The 23,053-nt window shown below is 35.2% G+C and overlaps 1 protein-coding gene across 1 annotated transcript in view; it reads right to left on the minus strand.

Annotated features, from left to right (window-relative positions):
- Positions 1 to 1,822: 1,822 nt before the first annotated feature.
- LOC135223595 (aminopeptidase N-like) overlaps positions 1,823 to 23,053 on the minus strand; it is a 56,346-nt gene continuing 35,115 nt past the window's right edge. The window contains exons 15-19 of the mRNA XM_064262140.1: positions 6,780 to 6,970; positions 5,582 to 5,749; positions 4,827 to 4,970; positions 2,720 to 2,801; positions 1,823 to 2,413 (exon numbers count right to left, since the gene is read on the minus strand). Coding sequence (XP_064118210.1) covers positions 2,243 to 2,413; positions 2,720 to 2,801; positions 4,827 to 4,970; positions 5,582 to 5,749; positions 6,780 to 6,970 — 756 coding nt within the window. The 3' untranslated portion in view covers positions 1,823 to 2,242. The remainder of the gene's footprint in view (positions 2,414 to 2,719; positions 2,802 to 4,826; positions 4,971 to 5,581; positions 5,750 to 6,779; positions 6,971 to 23,053) is intronic.

Genomic DNA, 23,053 nt, shown 5'->3' on the forward strand with positions numbered 1-23,053 from the left:
GCGTTTCGTGGATTATTACCTCGAAAATCTATCGTATCCCAAGTGAAATAGAACTAATCTTAAATATATATGTCATTTGCTCCCAGACACAAGTAATTTCACAATGACCTCTTAACTTCTCTATTTCTGAATATTAATTGATACCTTCTCAATAAAAGCCACGGAATGAGAGAGAGAGAGAGAGAGATAGCTTCATGCTCTGAACAACAATCTAAATCCTTTTTGCCGATGGTAAGCATTTTGTTTATCCTTTTGTAGTCCTTCCCGTATTAGTTATTAACTCGTTATTACAAAGCCTGTGTATCGAATTACTACCCGGGACTATTCCACAGAAATGGATCCTTGTTTTCGCTGTTAACAAGAAAATCCCTGCCTGTTGTTTTATTGTTATAACTAGCTGAACAAGCCGGCGATGCCCAGAAAAACGGAATGAAAATCTAGGGTAGGGAGAGGGAAAAGGAGGGTGATGGGAAGGGTAGGAGGAAAGCAAAGGGGGAAGGGAGCAGAAGGGAAAAAGAAGGGAAGGGGAATTAGGAAGGAAGGGGAGGGTGAGGGGAAGATAAGAGAGCGGGGTAAGGGGAGGGGAAGTTACCCCTCTATCACAAGACAATAAAAAGCATCTCCACTGAACAAAGACAAAAATAAAATATATTATTAAAATTCGCACTCAGGTGGTCTATGTGTTTTGATGGGGGGTGAGAAGGTCATTCTCCCTTGAAACAACAGTCGGACCCACCGATCTTAGGTATGTAGTGAAGTGTTTTGCCAAAACACCCAACAATCTATTAGTATGACAAACGTCATTCAAACCGACTTTATAACGAAATACGTACGCCATCGCTACGCTACGAAGTACCCGCTATAACGAATTCCAAAGGTAAATACTAAAAAGAAACGATCAAATTAGTGAGGAAATTCGCATTTGAACTAATAAAGAAAAAGGAAATACTGTCATCGTACATCTTTCACGTCGGATTGAGCTAGCAGCTACTACGGATGCTAGAATGAAGGCAATTGCTTGCGTGTCTTGGAACCTGCTGGTTTCGATTCATTGCTTTATAGTTATGAAATATGGCTTATAACGAATCTAAAAATACTTAATTTAGTAATACAATCAAGCAGTGAGTTATATGTTTAACAATTATGTTAATAATTATCATAAATTAAAAAAAAATCGTATAAATTTTGATAAAAAAAAAACTTATGTTATAGGGGATTTAGTGTTGCAGCTTTACCAGTCTGACCACGCCTGGAAGAAAACCTGGAACGCGAAGGCGATAAATTACCATTAACCCACAAAGCACCTGAAAGAAAACCTGACGGAATTGGCAAAAACGAAAATTTTATTAAATTTGTCTGTGTTTGATGTCTGTCACGGAGGTAGGGGTTTGATTTTGAGTTATAACCTTCCTGGGGTCACACAGGGGCCACGTGCCGAATTTTGTCTGGGTCTGTCAAGCAGTCCGGATTTCTGTAACAGACAAACATACATTCACTTTTAAATATACAGAGATACAGAAAGAAATTCTCCTTTGTAGGATTTTTTTCAAGGCTGCTTTCCTACATTTTATAGGAAAGTGAGGGAATGTCAATAGGCCGCTTTTTAGCGTTGCTCTTAATGATTTGTTATCATATTGGGATGGTCGTCATACCTGTCCCATTTACAGGGTTTTTTTCGCTGTTTTAAAATACAAAAAATTCAGATTTATAGAAATAACCCTATAAATTGCATATTACTTTAATGGCAAGTTGGGCTTCGAAATAAATAATTTTTTTCATCTCTTACACTGTATGCAACGGTACGTTGTTATAAATAATAATGTTTATTGATATTACAGTTTATTTACACATAATACGTACACATATGTACACAAATACGTGCATAATTAACAAACTTATATTAATGTATCGCACCAAATGATTAAAAAAAAAAGTTTCAAAACGAACTTCACCATCGTCAGGATCAATATCATCAATTCATTCTTGTTCTTTAAATTCACCCACGAGAGTAATTGCAAAAGAAAGAAAGTTAAAGTTAAAGAAAAACTTAATTTACAGGTAACATCCTTTTTGATAAATCAAGAACATCACAGTAACTATAAAACCCAGTGAATATTGACAGTAAAATGGTGAACCCGTTCCTCGCCCATATTAACTCGCGAACACGTCTCGATGAAGTCTGTAAAGAGAGCTTAGGAATTCCTCGCAGGAGACCATACTTCAATGTGAAGAAAATGTTTTTCTACGACGGCGTCAGGACGTGTGAGTATCCATGTTGATTGAGCCACCGAACGAGGTCATAGAAGTTCTTTTTCCTCCATGCAACGTTGTTCTCGACAACTTCTATTGCCTGGTCTAGGGCGTGTTTGTGACTGACGCGCGATTTCTGTACCTCGGCTCTGAGGTCTTGCAGCTGTTAGAAAAAAGAGCGAAAAAACTGGTAAACTGATATAAAATTGGCGCCTGGAATGGATTAAGGTGTTTCCCTTCATTATGATATAACAGATAACCTTTATCACACTGGTTACTCATAAATTTTCAATTTATCTTCAACTCCTCAAGTTCTACTCCGTGTACATGCTTCATGACGTACAAATATTAAATATTGATGAAAATGTCAGGATACTAAAAAAGAGAAAATGATTTGCTAATAAAATAAAAATCTGTTTAGGGAGAAAAAACTGTAATAATCCTGAAATCTAAAGACGCTCGAACTTACCTGCTTTAGAGATTGTTTAGTGTTGAAATTCTTTGTCACAGCCTCAACAATGCTTGAAACTGATGAGAAGTCGCTGCCGACGCTGGAATATTAACAAACACTAAATTGCCTTTCATTTTGACATAGGATAAAAGAGTGGAAGGTGCCAGAAACAGCGTGAAATATGCGGTGCAAACTTAATTTTTCTTTCGACATAGAAACTGAATAAGACTCTCCTTCTTAAAAACGTATATTTAACGAAACTGAATTAGGCATTTCGTCTAGTAGCTTTTCTTCAAGAAATGACTTTTTAGCAAAACGATACAGAAAAACAGTGTTCACTATAAAATGAGGACGACATTCTAGCTGTAGGGTAAACGAAGTTGGAAAACGCTGATCTAGTCGCTCTCCCTAAACCTACAGCCCCAAGCATTCCCTGCAGATTATCCATCCTTGAATTCTGCATAATTCTCTTACTCTTCTCCTATTTAAGTGTTTAATAACCTATTCCATTTTTCATCCATTTTAGATGTGTCCTTACTGCAGTTTTGTCCAAATCACTCATTTCGCTACTAGAACCATTGCTGACCCTTCCTGTCCCCCTAAGGCTTCTTTCTATTCATTTTAAGCTTTACTTCAACATGTATGATAAGATAAATTCACCATCCCCTCCCATTTTCTACGTATTAGCACAAAATCTAACGCATTTTTCCAACCATTCCCTCTACTCAAAAGTATTACTGAGTATTCTTAAGAATCTTAAGAGGTCTTATCTTTCCAACAACCATGACCCTTTTCATAAATATTTCCACAAGATTGTCTCCATTCACTTCTTCAGGATCTCCATACTGTCCAACTCTGTTACCCACCTTCGCATTCAGATCACCTGGCGAATTCATCCATTCACCCTTGGCAGACCCATGCCAGGCACAGATTCAAACTCTCTCAAAAACCTCCTATACATTATATAATATACTTACTATCACAGCTTCTTCTTGTGCCAAACTTATTCTTACCCATAAATTCCTCATCCAAATATATTTGTACTCTTTCATCATCACCAGTCTTCCTAACACCACTGATGCTACTACGTACATCTACCCTACCTCTGTATCACACAGCCAAAGCAGACACATCACTGTCTTTCCTAGACATGCTAACGCTACAGTGTTACTTTAGCCCCACTTAGAACCCAAACTTCCAACTTGCTCTCCTGGATTATATCAATTACTTTGCATTTCTTTCTTCTGCACCACATCCTTGTGTATCCAAAACCCCAAGACTTAATATGTTTGTTTTCTCCAAGCTGCCAGACATTTAGTGATTCTCACATCAATCATTTGTGGTTCCCACGAGCCTAAGGGGAGAGAGTGAACCCCATCTAAACAGCATTTCCTCGCACCATTGTGTCCACAACTCTTTATTGGTACTTCTCCACAATTGAACAGCATATTAATAACCATGCTGGTGAACCTATAGTGTACATCGGAAAATAACATGGATTTTTTTATTTGTACAGCTTGCAGAAACACTTATAAATGAAACAGATTTTTATAAACTTAATTGAAATCTATATTGAGCTATTCATTTAGACAAAGACAAAAGAGAGCATGAATATACACTACCCTTAATCAAGGACTTACACAACAGTATAATATGTCCTTGTTGTACATATAAGAATGAATCAGCCTCATGATGAATAAGCTCACTTACAGTTTGGCTCCCCCACCAAGGGTTTCACAAACCTCCACTAGGCTCTCCTCTTCCTCGGGATAAGGTTCATTAACATCCTAAACCATGGGTAGTACTGCTTCCAGAATCAAGTGACCATTTGAGCACAAAGTTTCTCAGATTGATGAGATATCTCTAATTTAAAAGCCAGGTATATATTGCTGAGGTTAGTACAATACTTATCTAACGCTACTAATTTTAAAGGAAATATTCACATTTTTACCGGTTGCAGAAGTTGCTAAAGCTGACGATAATCAATTACCGCATTCTAGTTTTGTGGAATATTGCTGCTGAGGGCCCATTAGGTATTTGAGCCAGCGCCTAGATCGATGTACAGTATAATATGATCAGTAATCAGAGTGAAATTTACTCCTCCTCTTTCTCTCTCTATACTTACTATTTTATTATTTGTTTGCAACGTTGTTCGAAGAACTGCCACGCTACGTAACTGCCCACATCACTATTAGCCACTGCTTCGAAAACATGTGACAAATCTTGTCGTCTAAGGCCAGACTCTGTGTGGATACCGGCTTCTAGGTACCTGATTTCAAGGCATGTACAAAAATCGAATAAAAAAAACAGAAAAGAAATTAATTGCAATATTTGCTGTAATATACATCATATTTCGATAACTTGAGTATATTCTAAAATGGCCGTTTCTGTGGTATATAAATAATAAGATTCTTCAGAAGAAATAAACTTGAATTGTTCAAGTTACTTTTTTATAATTCAATTACTTTAGGTGACCCTAAAGTTGTTATTTTATATTTCCCTCTTGCTATTGTGTTCCATGCAACCTATATGTTAAATATTCTGATGAAACAAAGGAGTGTCCCTGCAGCTCCCATTCCATATACATGATCAAAAGCAGCACAAGTTTACAACCAATCAAATGAACTGCGTCATCAAAACCTAAGGATTTCTGTACAAAAGTAGAAATTAAAAGAAATGTACCACAAGTAACAAGGCCCCCTTGTTAGACTCATAGTGTATAGAGAAAATATTATATTCAGCATAGACATTAAGGCTTTTTACCAACAGACATTTAGAATCTAAGATAATACTGGAGCTAAGGAAATCTGGCAGTTATCAGTATGACTGCATGAGCTATCACTCCAAGAACTAGATAGTTGAACCTTATCTATTTCGTACCTAGCCAGCAACCAGGTGTCAGAAGCGCAGCCAAGAGCTTTGCCTAATGCTTTCTTTTGGTGGGATGTTCTAGTTAGATGAAAGCGGTTCCATGCGAATTCCCACATCTCCTGTCCTCCTGTATTGATGACTGAGCAATAAACTGCCTCTGCGACATTCGAGGCGACTCTGAAATTGTTAATTAAGGGGTGTTCAATATTCTGAATGTGATGTTTGAACGGCGAGTAATTTTCAATTGATAAACTACTAGATGCGTAATTCACTCTTTAAATCAATAGTCACAAAGTCACGATAGGATTCAACGGAACAAACATAAAACGTTCCACCTCACACGGGAATCGAACATCGGGACCTCTGCTGATGGAGTAAACAGTATCATTATCACACATACTCACACACAACAAACGATTCGGATAAAAATGTCACAGGTAAAAGTTATAGGAAAAAAGTCACATTAATCTTGGCTAGATAGTGAACTCCAAAGGTAAATTTTAACCCGGTATGTATCCACTTTTACGGCGTGTTTAGTACAAGCACGTTGGGGAATTTTTGTTTTAATTTGGTATGTATCCACCTTTGCGGCGTGTTTAGAACAAGCCCGTTGGGAGTATCGTAAAAACATAAACAAAAGACTGGATAATGAGCCCCAAGAAATATTGTGAATTTTTCCCTGTCACATTATTACCAACCACCATCAAATAATGTGACTTTTTTCCTACCCCCCCAAAAAACACACTCATATATCTATATATATATATATATATATATATATATATATATATATATATATATATATATATATATATATATATATATATACTATATCATATATATATATATATATATATATACATATATATATATATATATATATATATATATATATATATAGTATATATATATATATATATATATATATATATATATATATATATATATATATATATATATATATATATAATGCATGTGTATGCCTACGAGTTTTCATCTCTCCGTGCGTTTAATGTCTGCCCGTGTGAAATTCCTTTGCTTTGTGTAAGACTGACCTCTAAGATTTTTCTTCTTATTTGTACACGAAAAAGTGTGAACGTTGCCGAAAAGTTTATAATATATATATATATATATATATATATATATATATATATATATATATATATATATTAAAGTATGTATGCATTATATTTTTGGAAGCACTTACGTATAATTGTCGGGGTCCTTCATCCAATGCTCAAATAATACACGCGACTGATTGACGCAATGAGTGTGACCCAGACGACAAGCCCACCAGATGATCCCGGTTCGAAGAAGCTGTGTTTGGAGTCCATCGTCTGGTTTATCTTCAAAACCCAAAGAATCGTAGACAGGCTCCAGGATCATGAGGAAGTAATCCTGAAGGACGGAAATAGATTTGACTTGACATTGTGGCATTGCAAGTTCACTTGCATTTTATACAGAACCTTCAAGTAATCATCAACATAATAATTTATCAGTTTTTTTTTAATGTGCGCACCACACAATCCCCAAGAGAATTTGCGATACATGTCAAAAGCAAGTATTTATAAAGCACATCTTAAAGTTGGTCTCGGCCGATATAGGGCTCGTGGCTGCACGTGATTGAATTTAAAGGACTCACAGCGGCTACCATAAATATGTTTTTCCTACGTCAAAACTCTTTTTTTTTTTTTCTTCTTAGCGTAGCTGCTGTTCGCCCTCAAAATGGATTAGCTCCAATTCAATAAATGCCAAACCCTATATTAAATTTTTGGTGCAAGGTTATTGTCTATTTTCTTATTTCCTTTATTCTGGATAACCATATTATTTTGACGGAATGCCAAAAATATAAACGCCGACGTCTAAACACAATTTTGACATTTTTACAACACTGCAACTGCTTAAATTAAATCTAATTTATTACAAAAAATTTTAGACTAAGATTAATATCCTTCGGTTCATAAGCAGAAGGGTTCTTTTAATTTAATGGTCTAGTAAAACCACTTAAAAAAACCGACACACAGGACTTGCCTCCACCCACCGTGCTTGTATTGCATGTTACCTCTTTTCTCTTCACTCTCGGAACTGCATGTAAAGATTTTGTTTTCTTTTGTCCGATGCTTCTCACCGGTCTTTAAACATAATTTGTAGCACTCAGTAATGCACGGTGTCATCATATAATATTTCCAAACGACGGTGGTCAGATTTAGACAACCGAATTTCAGTGAAGACCAATCTTTGACTGCTTGGACACTGATCGTTTTCCACCTGTTATCAACAACCCCCGGGCAACCCCCATCCTCCCACCAACCCCAAAGTCCCCTTACTCCGTGGGAGGCTAAGGCTCAGTTGTCACTAAGTCAATATCTTTCGGTCGGTATTTTTTTCCCCATGGCTTTTCGAAGCATTCTGATGCACTAATACAGACGTAGGTTCAAATACAGAAAACCTGATAGCATCAAGGTCATCCATACCATCCATGCACTCTGCCTATGCACTGTGTCTAGACACTGATAATTTTCTCGCCTCGATTTCCCGCCTTCCCGCTCTTGTTCCTACATTGCCTTTATTGCGTGGGAGGATAGGAATCAGTAATTATAATAGTTAGTCAATTTATCAGAGTTGATTTTCCCCCCATGAATTTTCAAAGCATTCTGATGCACGTATATAGACGTGGGATCATCAATATATTATATTATAAGAAGATAAGGCGAGCTACGCAGAGGTCGATTTTTCAATTCGCCTGCGCATGACATCACATTTTTCCCTCGTCAGTAGCTGCTAGACAATCCAGTACCAGTGCTGCCGAAGTGCGGAATTTTCGTCTGCTATGCGGAATAAAAAGTCTACGGGGCAGCTATCCACGTTTGTATGCCGATGCGGATTCCACATCTGCACTTTCACCAGCAATTTCTTCATGGCGCATTCATGTAAATTTATCATATACAAATTGCAATATTTTTTTACTTTTAAACAATTTGTCATTCTAATACAATATTATAATAGATAAGACTCTTATCAGAATATGACGGTGATATGATTAATGTACATAGATCTGTTAATATATTATAAAATTATTTCCTATATGATTTAATGAGTTATATACTGATACATAAATGCTGTTATGCTTATTACAAAATTATCTGTAAATATATCTGGGACAAATAAGAAAGGAAAAAATAATACTTCTCATATGTATATGTGTTATATATATATATATATATAATATATATAGTATATATATAATATGTATATATATTATAGATATAATATATATATGGGTAATATATATATATAGTGTATATATATATATATATATATATATATACGTATAGGTATATGTATATGTATTATCTATAGTAATACCAGTAGTGCATGTATATAAATATACGTAAATATAATGATATAAATATGTATATGTATCTATTATATTATAGTATATATATATATATATATATATATATATCTATATATATGTATATATATATATATATATAATATATATACACGTATATAGTATATGTATATTCTATATTATACAGTAGTGCATGTTATAAATATACGTAATATAATGTAATATATGTATATGTATCTATATATATATATATATATAATATATATATATATATATATATATATATAATATATATATATACATACATACTGTTACGAAGTGCCAAGTATCTGGTTACCATGCATCAAATATTACCTCAACAAAAGCCAGACACCTGAACCCTCATAACACGTTTAAACGACTGAATACTCTAAAAGCAACAGTGATCCCTTAACGGAACTTACCAGTATTGCAGAAAATCGAGACCTTAAGTTTCATCAAAACAGGTGTGAGGTAATCTTGTTTAAAGTAAAATTAAATTAATCAAAGGGCATCACTCCATCAACAACTTTAAAACTCTAAGTATTTCCCTGATTTCAGAAGTCTAAGTACTTCCCGGTTCTAAGTCACTTCAAGTAAATTGAAGGAAAGCAAATCAATTACCACTTTATGTTTCTACCTATCATCAATATAATCATAATCATATATACTGGTAGAAATGAAATACTTATAAAAATTTTAAATACAAACTTTATTATTAAATTCAAAATTTATAAGTGAAATTCACAATATCAGGGAAAATTACTGTTACTTGAAAACAAAGTAAAGTTTAATTAATTCTTGAATCAAATTAAGTAAAATCAAATCAAAATTAATTTAATTCACAAAAAATTCAAAACAAGAAAATTAATTCAATCAAAAAAATTCAAAGTGTTAGGCATAATTGAAAATTTGAAATTAATTCACAAGTGCTAAACAATAATAAATCTTGAAAAGAATTCTAAGTAAATGCAAATTAATTCACAAATGTTAAATTTAATTAAATGTGCAATGATTAAGCAATGAAAAGAACTAAGTCAATTAAATTGTGAATGCAAATGAAAATATAAAATAAAAAGACACACTTCAATAAGAAAATGAAATAGTGCACAAACAATGGAACAAACACAAAACACAAAAAAATCAGTAATGTGTAAGTGTAAATCTTTTTCACTCAAAATACTGTAACCAACAGTTTTTACCAAACCTTCATAACCACCTGTTATTAGTTAACCCCTGTTCCTAACAATTATTAGTTAACCACACTCCCTATCCATTATAAGTTAAACACAATTCCTATCCGTTATTAGTTGCAACTAATAAAAATATAACACTACCTTTTTGGTATACCAACTTCTTTTTCTCTCTTGCTGCAGCTTGTATATCACACTTTCACAAAAACCAGGCGCCGTTACGAAATCATGTTTGTTCAGATTCCACAAAAGAAACTAAATAACACTAGATAAACTCTAAGAAATATCAAATATGAAATTCTAAGTTACGAGTGACCAATTTACGTTACGTTAATATAATCTCAATGATGTCGAGAGAGAGAGAGAGAGAGAGAGAGAGAGAGAGAGAGAGAGAGAGAGAGCGATCGATCTAACCACCTCGAGGTTCTCTGATCTAATAAAATCTTCTTCCCTTTTCGGAAACTCGACAGGGCAGATGTCACAAACGTATTTGGCACGAATGCTTCCAGTAGCTTCGGAATCTGACGCAATCTTCATAAAGAAATGTGCAATATGCACGTGATTTTGATCAAAGATATACGCGTACGAGTCCAGTCTGTTAAAAAAAAGAAAGACGTACTCTACTTGATCGAAACGGAGGCTGAGCGACAATTAAGATTGACATGTTTTGATAACAACGCAAGACTCAATTCTCTCGCTATCACATGCGTTGACAGATTTAGGAAAGCAAACGGATCTCGCAGACCCTCTAATCTTACAGTGTTGACATAAAAGTTAAACATTCGTAGTTTCAAACAGACAAGAAATCTCTCTCTTTTTACGTTCTACGTTAATATATATATTCTTTTACAATATGTAATGCGAAATCTGAACACACATTTTAAAACATCCTATTCTAAGCTATCTAGGAATCGGAAAAAATGTTGCATAATTCTACATGACATTTCAAAGATTGGAAACATGCATTTTGAAAGTAGCAATATATAATAATACATACAAACATATACATATACATATAAATGTATACATACATATATAAACATATACATATATGTATATATATATTTTAGGGCTTGTGCCTTGTATGATAAGGCGCCCTATGAGGTAATGTTAGACTTGCGATAATCTTACGCTAAGTCGGTTGGTATTGCACTTCCATCTTCAATGGAGTGTCTTGGGGTTTGTAGATCACTTACGAAGTCAGGATTATCTTCTTGTTTATGACGACGATGTGTTAAACTCATGTTGATTCGGTGAGGAGGTTCTTGTAGAAAACACGAAGTATAAAAATATACATATTCTTCTGAAGTTTTACATGGTGAAGATCAGGTATGATTGTACAAGTCTTCTATGACGATAGCTTGATCGCTTCTGCCAATGATGATGGCTAATCCTATTCCTCTACATGATAAAGCTTAGGTAAAGAGGTACAGGTCTTCTAATGACGATAGCTCACTCTGTTCTGCCTCGTTCTACATCTCGGTTAGAAGTCATAAAGGAGCAGACAGTAGTTCGAACATATGAACATACTATCAGATGACATAGTTACATACGAACACACAATCAAATGAGACACGCTACAGATCACGTAGGCCATTTGAATTATAGGTCGCGGTAGTTGTCTCAAGCAGGGAGCTTGGACTAATGTTTATAAACAATTGAATGACTACAGGTGACGGCATGTCAACTTAGCCTACATACTTATTGTATACGTCATCTTTAGCGTCTCTAGTCTGATCACATTCCTGCAAGCAATCTGGTTGACCTCTTTAGTTTTAGTCTTTTATATATATGGACTAACATTCCATATTTTTATTATGTAAACACTTACATTAGCTCGGTCAGCTACCAAAACCAACTACTGAATATTACTCAAACTTGACTAGCATTTGATTATAGGAGTTGTTTTTTTGATACAGACACTACGTGGAATATATATATATATATATATATATATATATATATATATATATATATATATATATATATATATATATATAATTATATATATATATTATATATATATAAGTACTAAAAAATTCATGGTGTACATGAATTGATTCAAGTAATAAAAATATAAAACAAATGATATTGGTAAAATAATAGTGATCACGTGATATATAATGATACAGTTTTTCACTTCATCTCATTAAGAAACATATGCTACAGAAAATACTAATGTACTCTGACAACTGCATAGAATGAAGATTAACATGATAAAAAATCATATTTTAATGATAAAAAAAAATGTTTATATATGAATTGATAAAATTATTAATGTTTATGCTGATTTGATTCGTTGATTTTTATGCTAAATGTTATATATCTGATTCATTAATCCATATACTAACTCATATATAACTGCAGATATTGGTAAGATAAAAGGTAACAGATTGATTATAGGCTACCTGATTTGTTTATACATATGTATATTGATTCATATAATTATGATTAATATATGTGCACTTTAAATAGATTCCTACTGCGTACGACGCAAAGAGTATCGATTTCTTAATTTAATGATCCATTTAGTTATAGGATCAGATACTTTATATATATAGGATACATGATACTTTTATATATAGGATCTGACCCGAGGTTATACTACTACACTTTTAACTAGCGTTCGAACAACTTTTCGTCCATTACACAGTTCCAGACAACCACCTATAGCCAAATGAAACGGCCAATTTCACAGGGTTAAAACAAGGGGAAAATTTGCCTGGGCGGGTCCAACGTTCTTTTTTGCGCTCATACTTATTCTCTGCGTCCTAAGCTACACGTTACGTTCGCGATGAATAAAAAAACATCCCCAGCACGAGTCCTTCGCCAGCAAAGTAGAGTTGAATATCCTTCGGGTCGTAATTGTCGGAAGTATGTCCCTTTTGTAGTCGATTTCCACAGCCGCCGGAGCGTTCCGCATTAAAACGAGATTAACGACGGGATATGGTGTCGGTCGAAGAAGTCCATGATGGTGCTCATTCCTTTCACATTGTAGGCGGTTGTTACTCGACTGCCGTTGTCCGCAGCAATGAACGATTTTTTGAAGTTGCGATGTGAAACTCTCGTACTGCAGGATACTGTAACCAGGTTCCATTAATCAGCCTGCAAGTGAAATTATATTTGTCACAAGGGCAAAGTAAATTCAGACGACATCCAAATACAGGGGAGGGGAGAAAGCCATTTAGATCCGGACTAAAAACCCCACATGAATTCGCTGATATTTGTGGAATTTCAAAAAAAGAGTCAGCCGTACAAACTTTTTTATCCATGGCGTTAACAATGAGTGAACCTATCCAGGTCTATGATGACTTGTAAAAATATCCATAATTATAAAAAATAAATAGATATCATTACGAATCTCAAAGAAAATTCGATATTACTGGTAGTAAGTTACTAGACAAAGAAGTGGAAAACGGAGCTATTTGTAAGATTGCCAGGCAACATAAGAGTCAAAGAGAATATTAATCATGATTCTGTATTTCTTTGTGCTAACTGAAATTAAGTTGTGATAAAATCTTGATCCCTATGTGCCCCTAAGCAAAAGTTTCATATTCAATTTTTCTCCATAGCAGCGCAGCCAATTGAGGTTAATTTTAAAAACTTTATTAATAGGTAGGAGATGCAACGAAAAAACCCACTATGTAACTAATTTCTATATAAACTTTGGGGTTTTTTTTTCAAGAAAATGTGACATTTTCCCATGAATGTGAATTGTGATAGACTAATGTTGCAAGTAAATATTTCATATACATATCTTGATACTTCTAAATGTCTATGAGGTTCAGAAAAAATTAATTCATTTTGCTGTTATAGAAATTCTATTTGCTTATTTTGTTTATTAATTTTAAAATGATTGCAACTCCTTAGTTGCATTGCGCATACGGATAGACACGTCTGCCTTGCCCATGAGAAGTTCGGGCTAAGCATTCCTTTCTCCAGTCAATCTGCTTTGCAAGCGCGAGATGAAGCCTGTGCAAGCAGATATTTGAGGTTAAAGGAATCAATGCTGATACGGCAATGATGACGTCGTCACTTGGCAGGAGATTGCTCTCAGCCAGCTAAGAGTTACGTTACTTGCTGTAAGAGATACGACTTTAGGATCATTTTTTGTTTTTAATACTCGACCCACATGAGAAGAATGTCTGAAAAAAAAAACAGTACCAAAATTGAACAATATATTAGTTTCATGTTGGAATTATGTTAAATTAAATATTCCTTATTCAAGCTAATGAAAAAGGTTTCCATACAATTCTATATATATTATTAGCTGTATAAGATTCATATAGGATTATTCCATTGATAAGATTTTCACTTCTAGACTTCCTGACTTTAAAATCTCTTTTATTTTATTTTATTTTATTTATTTATTATTATTTTATTTATTTATTTATTTATTTATTTAATTTTTTTTTTCATTGACTACGAATATAAATCACCGGGAACAGACAATATGTCAGTAGGTTTTGATATGTGTTTGAACTTTTAGCTTATTTGTCATTACTTAAGCGTTAAGTTAGAGTTCAAATCTTTACGCATATATATTTGGATATTTAATTAACCTATGGTTACGTCTTGCTTATTGATTTTATTCGTGATTCCTTTTTATTATAATTTGTAACCCTTCCGACTTCTTACGGAGTGTATTATATTGACTCCACTTGTATCCATATTTATTTATATATATATATATATATTTGATAAATTAATGGTTGGCTTGAATATGGAAAAGTGTTCTAGCGGCGTACCGTATAAGGCTACTTGCGGCATCAATTCTATAGATACAAGAATATAAATGATAAAGGTATTTAAAACCGCGAGAACCGCTATAATCCAGTTCGGATCCAATATCACGAGTTGTAACTCGTAAGACATTGACACTTCCTATTTAATTATCCGTTATTCTACCAAACCGATTGACTCTGGGTGATAAAATATATTATTGGTTTTCTTATAGATAGGAATTCACACAACGTGTTAAGGAGATTATTATTGATTTACACCACCCGAGTCACAGATTATTATGTGTTGAATTCCATGTTTACTGATTTAGCACTCATAAATATTCCTAACGCACTCAATTGCGGTGTTTATTTTTAGTGCTATTAATTCTATATAACGTGTCAAGGAACTATTAAACACCTAAGAAGTGTTTATTCCCTCTGTCAGACTCGTAATTCTGTTAATAATTCTAAGTATATTCTTTCACGGATTGATTTTGGCACAGGATAGGCCCCTAAACTGACAGGTGTCTTAGTGTATCCCTTGTTTTCATGACACGTGTTACAATTAGTTATGTGCTTTTTATATCTGTAAGCATTGTAGGCCAGTAAAATAGTGATTTGGCTTTCTGTGACATAGTAGGGAACCCTGGATGACGGAATGCAACCAGTTTATGACGATTGGTATGAAAGAGATTATTACTACTACCTGGTCGTTAGTCATCTGCTGTGTTCTTCGGGTTTTCCTCGTCACGGACCTACATATAATACACTTTGATTACATTATTCTGATACACATACTTTAAATATACTTTTGCTTTAGGGTTTCTGCTCGAAGTGTTTATTGTTTTTGCTTAGCCGCTGACCCTGTTTCCATTCGAAGTGTTTATTGTTTGGAGTTTATTGCTGCTGACTCTGTTTCCGTTCGAAGTGTTTATTGTTTTGGTTAGGTCTGTTGACTCTTGCTTTGTTCAGTTTGTAAGAGTTCTGCGCTCCAACCCAGATATTCAATGCTCGCGATCTCTTGGGTTAAGGAATTTTCTTGTTTAGATACGGTTTTAACAATAGGCATGGATGTTTCTATATCTTTTAGTCCAATTAATGGTTCTTTGCTGTATGGTGCGGGATTGCGGGATAATGCGTCAGCTATGATATTTGCTTTCCCAGGTAGATATCTTATCTTGGCTCCAAAGACCTGAATGATCATTTGTCACCGAGTTCCTTTTGGACTGTGATTAAAGCCTTTGAAAAAAACTCGGTAAATGACTCATGGTCAGTAAGGATTTTATCAGGATAGCCATAGATTATGAACTTAAAATATACTAGTGAGTTAAAGATACCTAGCCCTTCCTTGCCTATTACTGTATATTTACTTTCAGAGGGCTTTAGTTTACATGAATAAAAAGCTATAGGAAAGAACTGTTTATCATATTGCTGAAGTAGTATCCCTCTTACCCCTTGGTCTGAGGCGTCTGTTGCAATAAAAAAAAATTCCTTATTTAAATCAGGGATTTTTAAGTTAGGTAAGCTGCATTATTCCGCTTTTAAGATATCGAACGCCTGTTGATGCTTTTTAGACCATAATCAATCTACTACGCTCTTCTTCGTAAGATCTGTTAAAGGAGCTGTCATGATTGAGAGTTACATATTTGCATACGATTGTAATACCCACTACAGCGCAAAGTGCTGTATCCCCCTTTTACGTTAATAAGTACCGGAAAGTTATGAATAGCCGACACCTTACCATGGACTACTTTAAGACCTTGACTAGACACATAAAACCTAGATAAACATGTTCGGTTTTTTAAAACTCACATTTAGACATTTTACTCTGAGATTATTTGTCTTTGTCTCTGTAGCACTAGCTCTAGTTTATGTGAATGTACTTCTAAGGTATTAGAAAAGATTATAAGACCAACCATATAAGCATGTAGGGTATCCCCTAAAAGTCTCCAAACACTATACTGTAATTGGGGCGCAACGTAAGCCGGAGGCATACGTAAAAATTGATAATGTCCCCTGAGTGTGCCGAAAACGGTGTATGAGGTACAATCACTTAGGTAATGGTATCTGGTAAAAGCTTTTAAGTAAGTCCAAGCTGGTGAAAAATTTATTCTAACCTAACAGAGATAAGATGTCGTCGGTACATGGCACTGGAAACTATCGGGAGTCGTTTCCTTGTTTAAGCGACAGAATCTACGCAGATACGCCAAGTCCGATCTTTTATGGCATGACGTTTGAGGGAAAAATTATATGGCTTATTTGATTTCCTAATGACTCCTTATTACTAACATTTTTCAACTTCGTCATTTATCTCTATTTTGAAATTGCTTTGGGAGTCTATACGAAGGTACGTATAGCTTTATGTTTGTCCTTAGACCGTATTTTGTTTCAATGACATCCGTTTTTCTCCCAGAGATCACTCGCTAGTGGAGAAACTTCCTGGTATTCAGATAAAAGATAAAAATTCTGCTGAATCACCTCTGCTTGAATGACTTTACGGATATTACTTTAGATAGATTATCAGAGAGATTCATCTACGACTGGTTGGGCGGGATTAAAAATTAGCAACAATTAAAAATGCGATATTTATAACTTCCGTATCCACGATATGTATACGTTTGTGGATCACTAGATTTAACTTGTTGCTGCTAGTCAACCGTGTCTAGGGCTTTGTTCGCGGAAATCGTTATATTTCTGAGTGTCGGGAAGGATTAAAATTTCATTTCCCAGCAAAGTCTTTTTACACGCACTAAGACTTTCGAGGGTGCATGCTTCTCGAGATTTTGCGTGCAAACTAGACTGCGGTTGTGGAGAATTCTGTTGGGTCATTTGAACAATGTTACGATTTATGAGACAAATGTATAGTTCCTTTATATAAGTTATTATTTGATTAATTGTCTTTTTTTTTTTTTTTTTTTTTTTTTTTTTTTTTTTTTTTGTTCAAACTGATTTTAATATGTTTGAAGGTTTATAGGATTTTCCTTTGATAAACACGCCTTATTTGCAGGATGTAAGATAATATTTTGTATACCCCTAGATGGATCTACAATTACAATGCATACAGATCAATGTTTTTTATAACTATAGAGGTATCTGTAAGCGCTCGCTTATCCGGACTTCTCATTAGGGAAGTTCGAACAAACAGACGGTGAGTCCCGTAAAATACAGGGATATTACGTGTACTAAAATAATAAAACAAGATATTCTAATTTTACGGCGCGTACAGTCGGGCTTTATCCACCACTACTTATAATAACTTATTGTATTAAAATCACTAGAACCTGCTCTGATTACTTGATACGGTCGTGTGTTTCATAGGAAAAATTCTTTTTAATTCAAAAAGATATTGGCATGTATGAACCAACATCGCTTTTCCCCACTCTGCTAGAGTCGCTTATTGTGTGGAATTTGCTATGCTTTGAACACTCGGCAGATTTAACTAACCTTGACCGCTTGACTAGGTGACACAGTCACCGAGTTTGCTTGTTTGATTCTGAACGGGCTACTGTTTCTATTTCTTTTTGTAATAATTAGGATCCTTCTCTTTATTACCATCGGCAACGTATTGTGTGTTTTTAGCATTATGTTGCTGGTTGCGTATAAAGCAATGAATGACGAACTATTAGGAACTGAGCGATTACTAATAAGACAAGTTATCACTACTGCATTCAATATTAACTGTTTGCACTTCATTCTCTGCTAAAATTTGAAATAGTGAGGGATCCTGGTCAGCGCATTTAGCCTGATGAAAGTTTTTTACAGACATGTTATTCCTTGCAATCCAGCCATATTTTTAAAGTTAAGTTGAGTCATTGAGGTTCGATATTTTATATAACTCAAAAAACTCAAGGCTAAAACTGCGATCGGGACTTTGCAAAGGAGCATTTATTGTCATGACCCGAAATAGTGTTACCTCTAATTTATATAGATTTGTACAGGTGTTCCACTTGTTTTTTGTGTCTAATCACTACGGTGCTTAATGACCCTATCCATGCATCTGTATAAATACAGACGTCCACTGCGTAAACGCATATTCACTGTTTAATATGATTTGTTACGTAAGGGATTAATAATCACCCAAAATGATAAAATTAACATAGTATATGATTATGATATTTCAGTAGAACTTCTGGAAACAGACACTCAAAGATAAAAAAACTCGCAGTAGCGAAATCTCAATGATGTAGATAATTTCTGTAAAAAGTAAGATAAGAATGTCTCGTAACTTCAGCCACAGGAATAACGAAATTCGACCTGCAAAGGAAACACTCAAAGTTACTCCAAATGAATAAAAAATTGTACTTAGCTTGCTTTTGTGGGAAGTCACGGTGTTCCGATAACGACACACGGCCTTGGTCCTCCTTCTCTATTTAGCGGATGACCTGGTTTGGCTTCAGTTTCCCCCGTGCGCGTTGTTTCGATGATTCGAGCCCTTGAAAGATCCGATGCTGCAGACGCGTTCGGTTTGTTTCTTGAAGTGCCGGAAATGCTCACTAACGATGTTTTCTTGAATGATTCTAATGAGAGACGAAGCTTGCGTTGCGGTAGGAAAAAGACACATCGGTTTTGTTTCTTGAAGTTATTCACTAAACGATGATACTAAGTTGCTTGAAGAATCTCTTGCTTTTCGTCGTCGGTGAAGTTCTTGTTGTTTTCTGAAGTCGCTCACTAAACGATGATACTAGGTTGCTTGAAGAATCTGCTGCTTTCGTCGTCGTTGACTTCATGATTTATTATTCTGTTTTATCTTCGGAGAAGTTGTAGAGTCCTTCTGGTACGCTTGCCACCACTTTTAGGGCTTGTGCCTTGTATGATAAGGCGCCCTATGAGGTAATGTTAGACTTGCGATAATCTTACGCTAAGTCGGTTGGTATTGCACTTCCATCTTCAATGGAGTGTCTTGGGGTTTGTAGATCACTTACGAAGTCAGGATTATCTTCTTGTTTATGACGACGATGTGTTAAACTCATGTTGATTCGGTGAGGAGGTTCTTGTAGAAAATACGAAGTATAAAAATATATATATTCTTCTGAAGTTTTACATGGTAAAGATCAGGTATGATTGTACAAGTCTTCTATGACGATAGCTTGATCGCTTCTGCCAATGATGATGGCTAATCCTATTCCTCTACATGATAAAGCTTAGGTAAAGAGGTACAGGTCTTCTAATGACGATAGCTCACTCTGTTCTGCCTCGTTCTACATCTCGGTTAGAAGTCATAAAGGAGCAGACAGTAGTTCGAACATATGAACATACTATCAGATGACATAGTTACATACGAACACACAATCAAATGAGACACGCTACAGATCACGTAGGCCGTTTGAATTATAGGTCGCGGTAGTTGTCTCAAGCAGGGAGCTTGGACTAATGTTTATAAACAATTGAATGACTACAGGTGACGGCATGTCAACTTAGCCTACATACTTATTGTATACGTCATCTTTAGCGTCTCTAGTCTGATCACATTCCTGCAAGCAATCTGGTTGACCTCTTTAGTTTTAGTCTTTTATATATATGGACTAACATTCCATATTTTTATTATGTAAACACTTACATATATATATATAGTACATGTATGTATACAGTTTTTATCGCTAGTAGGTAGTACTCTAAACAAGTGCGATACCCAGTGTTTTCAACGAAGGATTTTCAATGCCAGAATTCTCGCTTTTAATTAATTTGCTATGTACAAAGGTAATGTCCAGAGTTTCAAAAATGTATCTTTGGAGCTCACGTTTCATAGACAATGAAACTTCTAATATTATATTTACCTGCATCTCTCGTAAAGATCAAGTGGCAACCATAATTATGCGGACTAAGTATTCTATCTTCCCAGATTGCCAATCCATTATCATGTCATCTATGACATTTATGTTTAAGTAAAATTAGTAGTGCACATTATTCAATCTATAGTAGATTCACATCAGCCATGTATTTGATGTCTAAGCCAGTCCCTTATGACGCTCCTGATTGGCTGTTGATAAGCTAATGACAGGGCTGGAGCGTTCACATAAGCAGGATGCTTTTGAAAGACGTATCCCTCATGAGAGGTAGAACATACATCCTGCCTATGTGAACTCTTGAGAGAGACTGAGAGTTTCCAGCCCCATGATTGGCTTATCAACAGCCAATCAGGAGCGTCGTAAGGGACTGGCCTAGGCATCAGATGCACCGGTAATGTGAATTTACTATCGTAACATCTGTTTACATCATAATACATTTAAAATAGACCTGAAATTATGTTTTCTTTATGCAGTGAGAAGTTGAGCTTCTTTTGTATTTGCACCAATATTTGATTCAGGACCCACGACAGATTAAAACTTTTTCCCTGTCGTATGTCATCATTAGTTTGTTTTCTATAAGTAATCGAAAATAAGGATAAATCAGACTCTTCCTTCTTTTCAACTGGAGAACACCCTATTTCTTCTTAATTGGTTGAACTTGAACGCCTGTTTCAGGTCCCACCCTTGGGCGAATCCTAGTGGGTGCCGTGATCCATCGTAACCACCCACTTGATGGGTCAAGGTTCAACACTTACAACTTGCCTCATCACATTTTGTTGTGTTGAAGGCGCTGGTTTTATGGGTCTCACTTTTCAAACATCCTATTTTGCGTTCAGTTTCTACCTCTCTCTCTACCTCTCCTTCGCCTTCATCTATCATAACTCTACTAGTAGATTTTCCTAGCTAATATATTCCCTACATAACTATTTCTACAGACTTCTGCATTCTTAACAATGCAAGTTTGTATGATTATGAAATGTGCCAACATTTTCTTGTTTTTGTTTAGTTTAGTGGTCTCAAGACAAAATTAATTAGATAATTAAATATCTTAAATATGGATTATTGTGTCTCAATTGATGAAAACTACCGAACCAGGTAAAAAAAAAAAGTGCTCTCAAGTTCAAAGCAAATGTAGCGATAGAAATTATATCCAATATAGGTAGGTAGGTTACTCGGTTGTATGAACATATATACAGGGTGTTTCGAAATTAAAACCCCACCCCCACTCTACAGCACAAACTAAAATTGATATGGACAAAAACAATAGTAATTCAGAACAGGTATTTATTTAAGTTTCTCTTTGAGTATTTGATATTTTGTGTGGCCTCTATCTGCCTATACTACAGCCTGCATTCTTGAGGGGTATGATTTCAGTAAATCACAAAAAAGCTGAGACTCAAACTCCATTTCCCTGAGCACTTCGGTCCTCTCTTCGCAGGTCGTCGAGGCTTGGTATACCATCATAGTTCACTGTGCGCACTTCAACACGATCCTTTAAGATACTACCAATGTTTTTTAAGGTCAGGGGAGCTACCTGGAAATTCACTTGACGAGAAGAAATCGATACCACTGTTTCGAAGCAGCTCCTGTGTCTGAAGAGCCTTGAAACATGGTGCCTTATAATGCAAAAATGTGATTTCTTCAACAGATAACACATTTTCAGAATCTTTGAGGAAAGGAAATATCCACCAGTAAGCACAGTATCTCTGAGTATTCACCATTCCATGACTGTCCTTTTTCTTTGATGATCCACATTACCCGTTTGGCCGTTAAACGGAGAAAAATTCCCAAACATTCAGGAAATTTCACAACTTGGCGATAGCACACGTCATCGCTGATATCATCCAACTTTGCAGCCCAATTGATGTTATTTTTATGATTTGGCTTCCTGACTGTGTAAATGAAGAATTCATCTGATGCGGGAACATGGAGAAAGTCAGCTTCATCCCAGTCTTTAAGAAATGAACCACAAAACCATGCACAGTCTTCTCTCTTTTGCTTAGTGATGTTGGGTTTGCTGATAACATGAAATGGTTTGATACCAGATTTTTTCAACTCATGATATACAGCACTATAACTTCTCTTCTTTCCCCTTTTTGTTTCTAGTTCAAGCGCCAATTTACATAAAGACTTTCTTGGTCTATCCACTGCCTCAGCTATGATGTCTTTTGACTCCTGAGAAAGGACTTCAGCCCTTACAAGATTCTCACTCTTTTTGCAATAATAGTCATATGGATTTTTGTTCCAGTTTCTTTTAACAAAGGATTCATCTCTTTTAATGTATTTAGCTATCCCGGAACGTGAAATTAAGGATGCGCCAGCATCCCTGGCCTCTCTGAAAGTTATAGCCTGGATTCGGTCAATCCACCTGATTTCCTCCAAGTCGTTAGCCATGGCTGTATCTA

The sequence above is a fragment of the Macrobrachium nipponense genome, chromosome 10 (genome assembly GCF_015104395.2).
Source record: "Macrobrachium nipponense isolate FS-2020 chromosome 10, ASM1510439v2, whole genome shotgun sequence".
Classification (NCBI taxonomy): Eukaryota; Metazoa; Arthropoda; class Malacostraca; order Decapoda; family Palaemonidae; genus Macrobrachium; species Macrobrachium nipponense.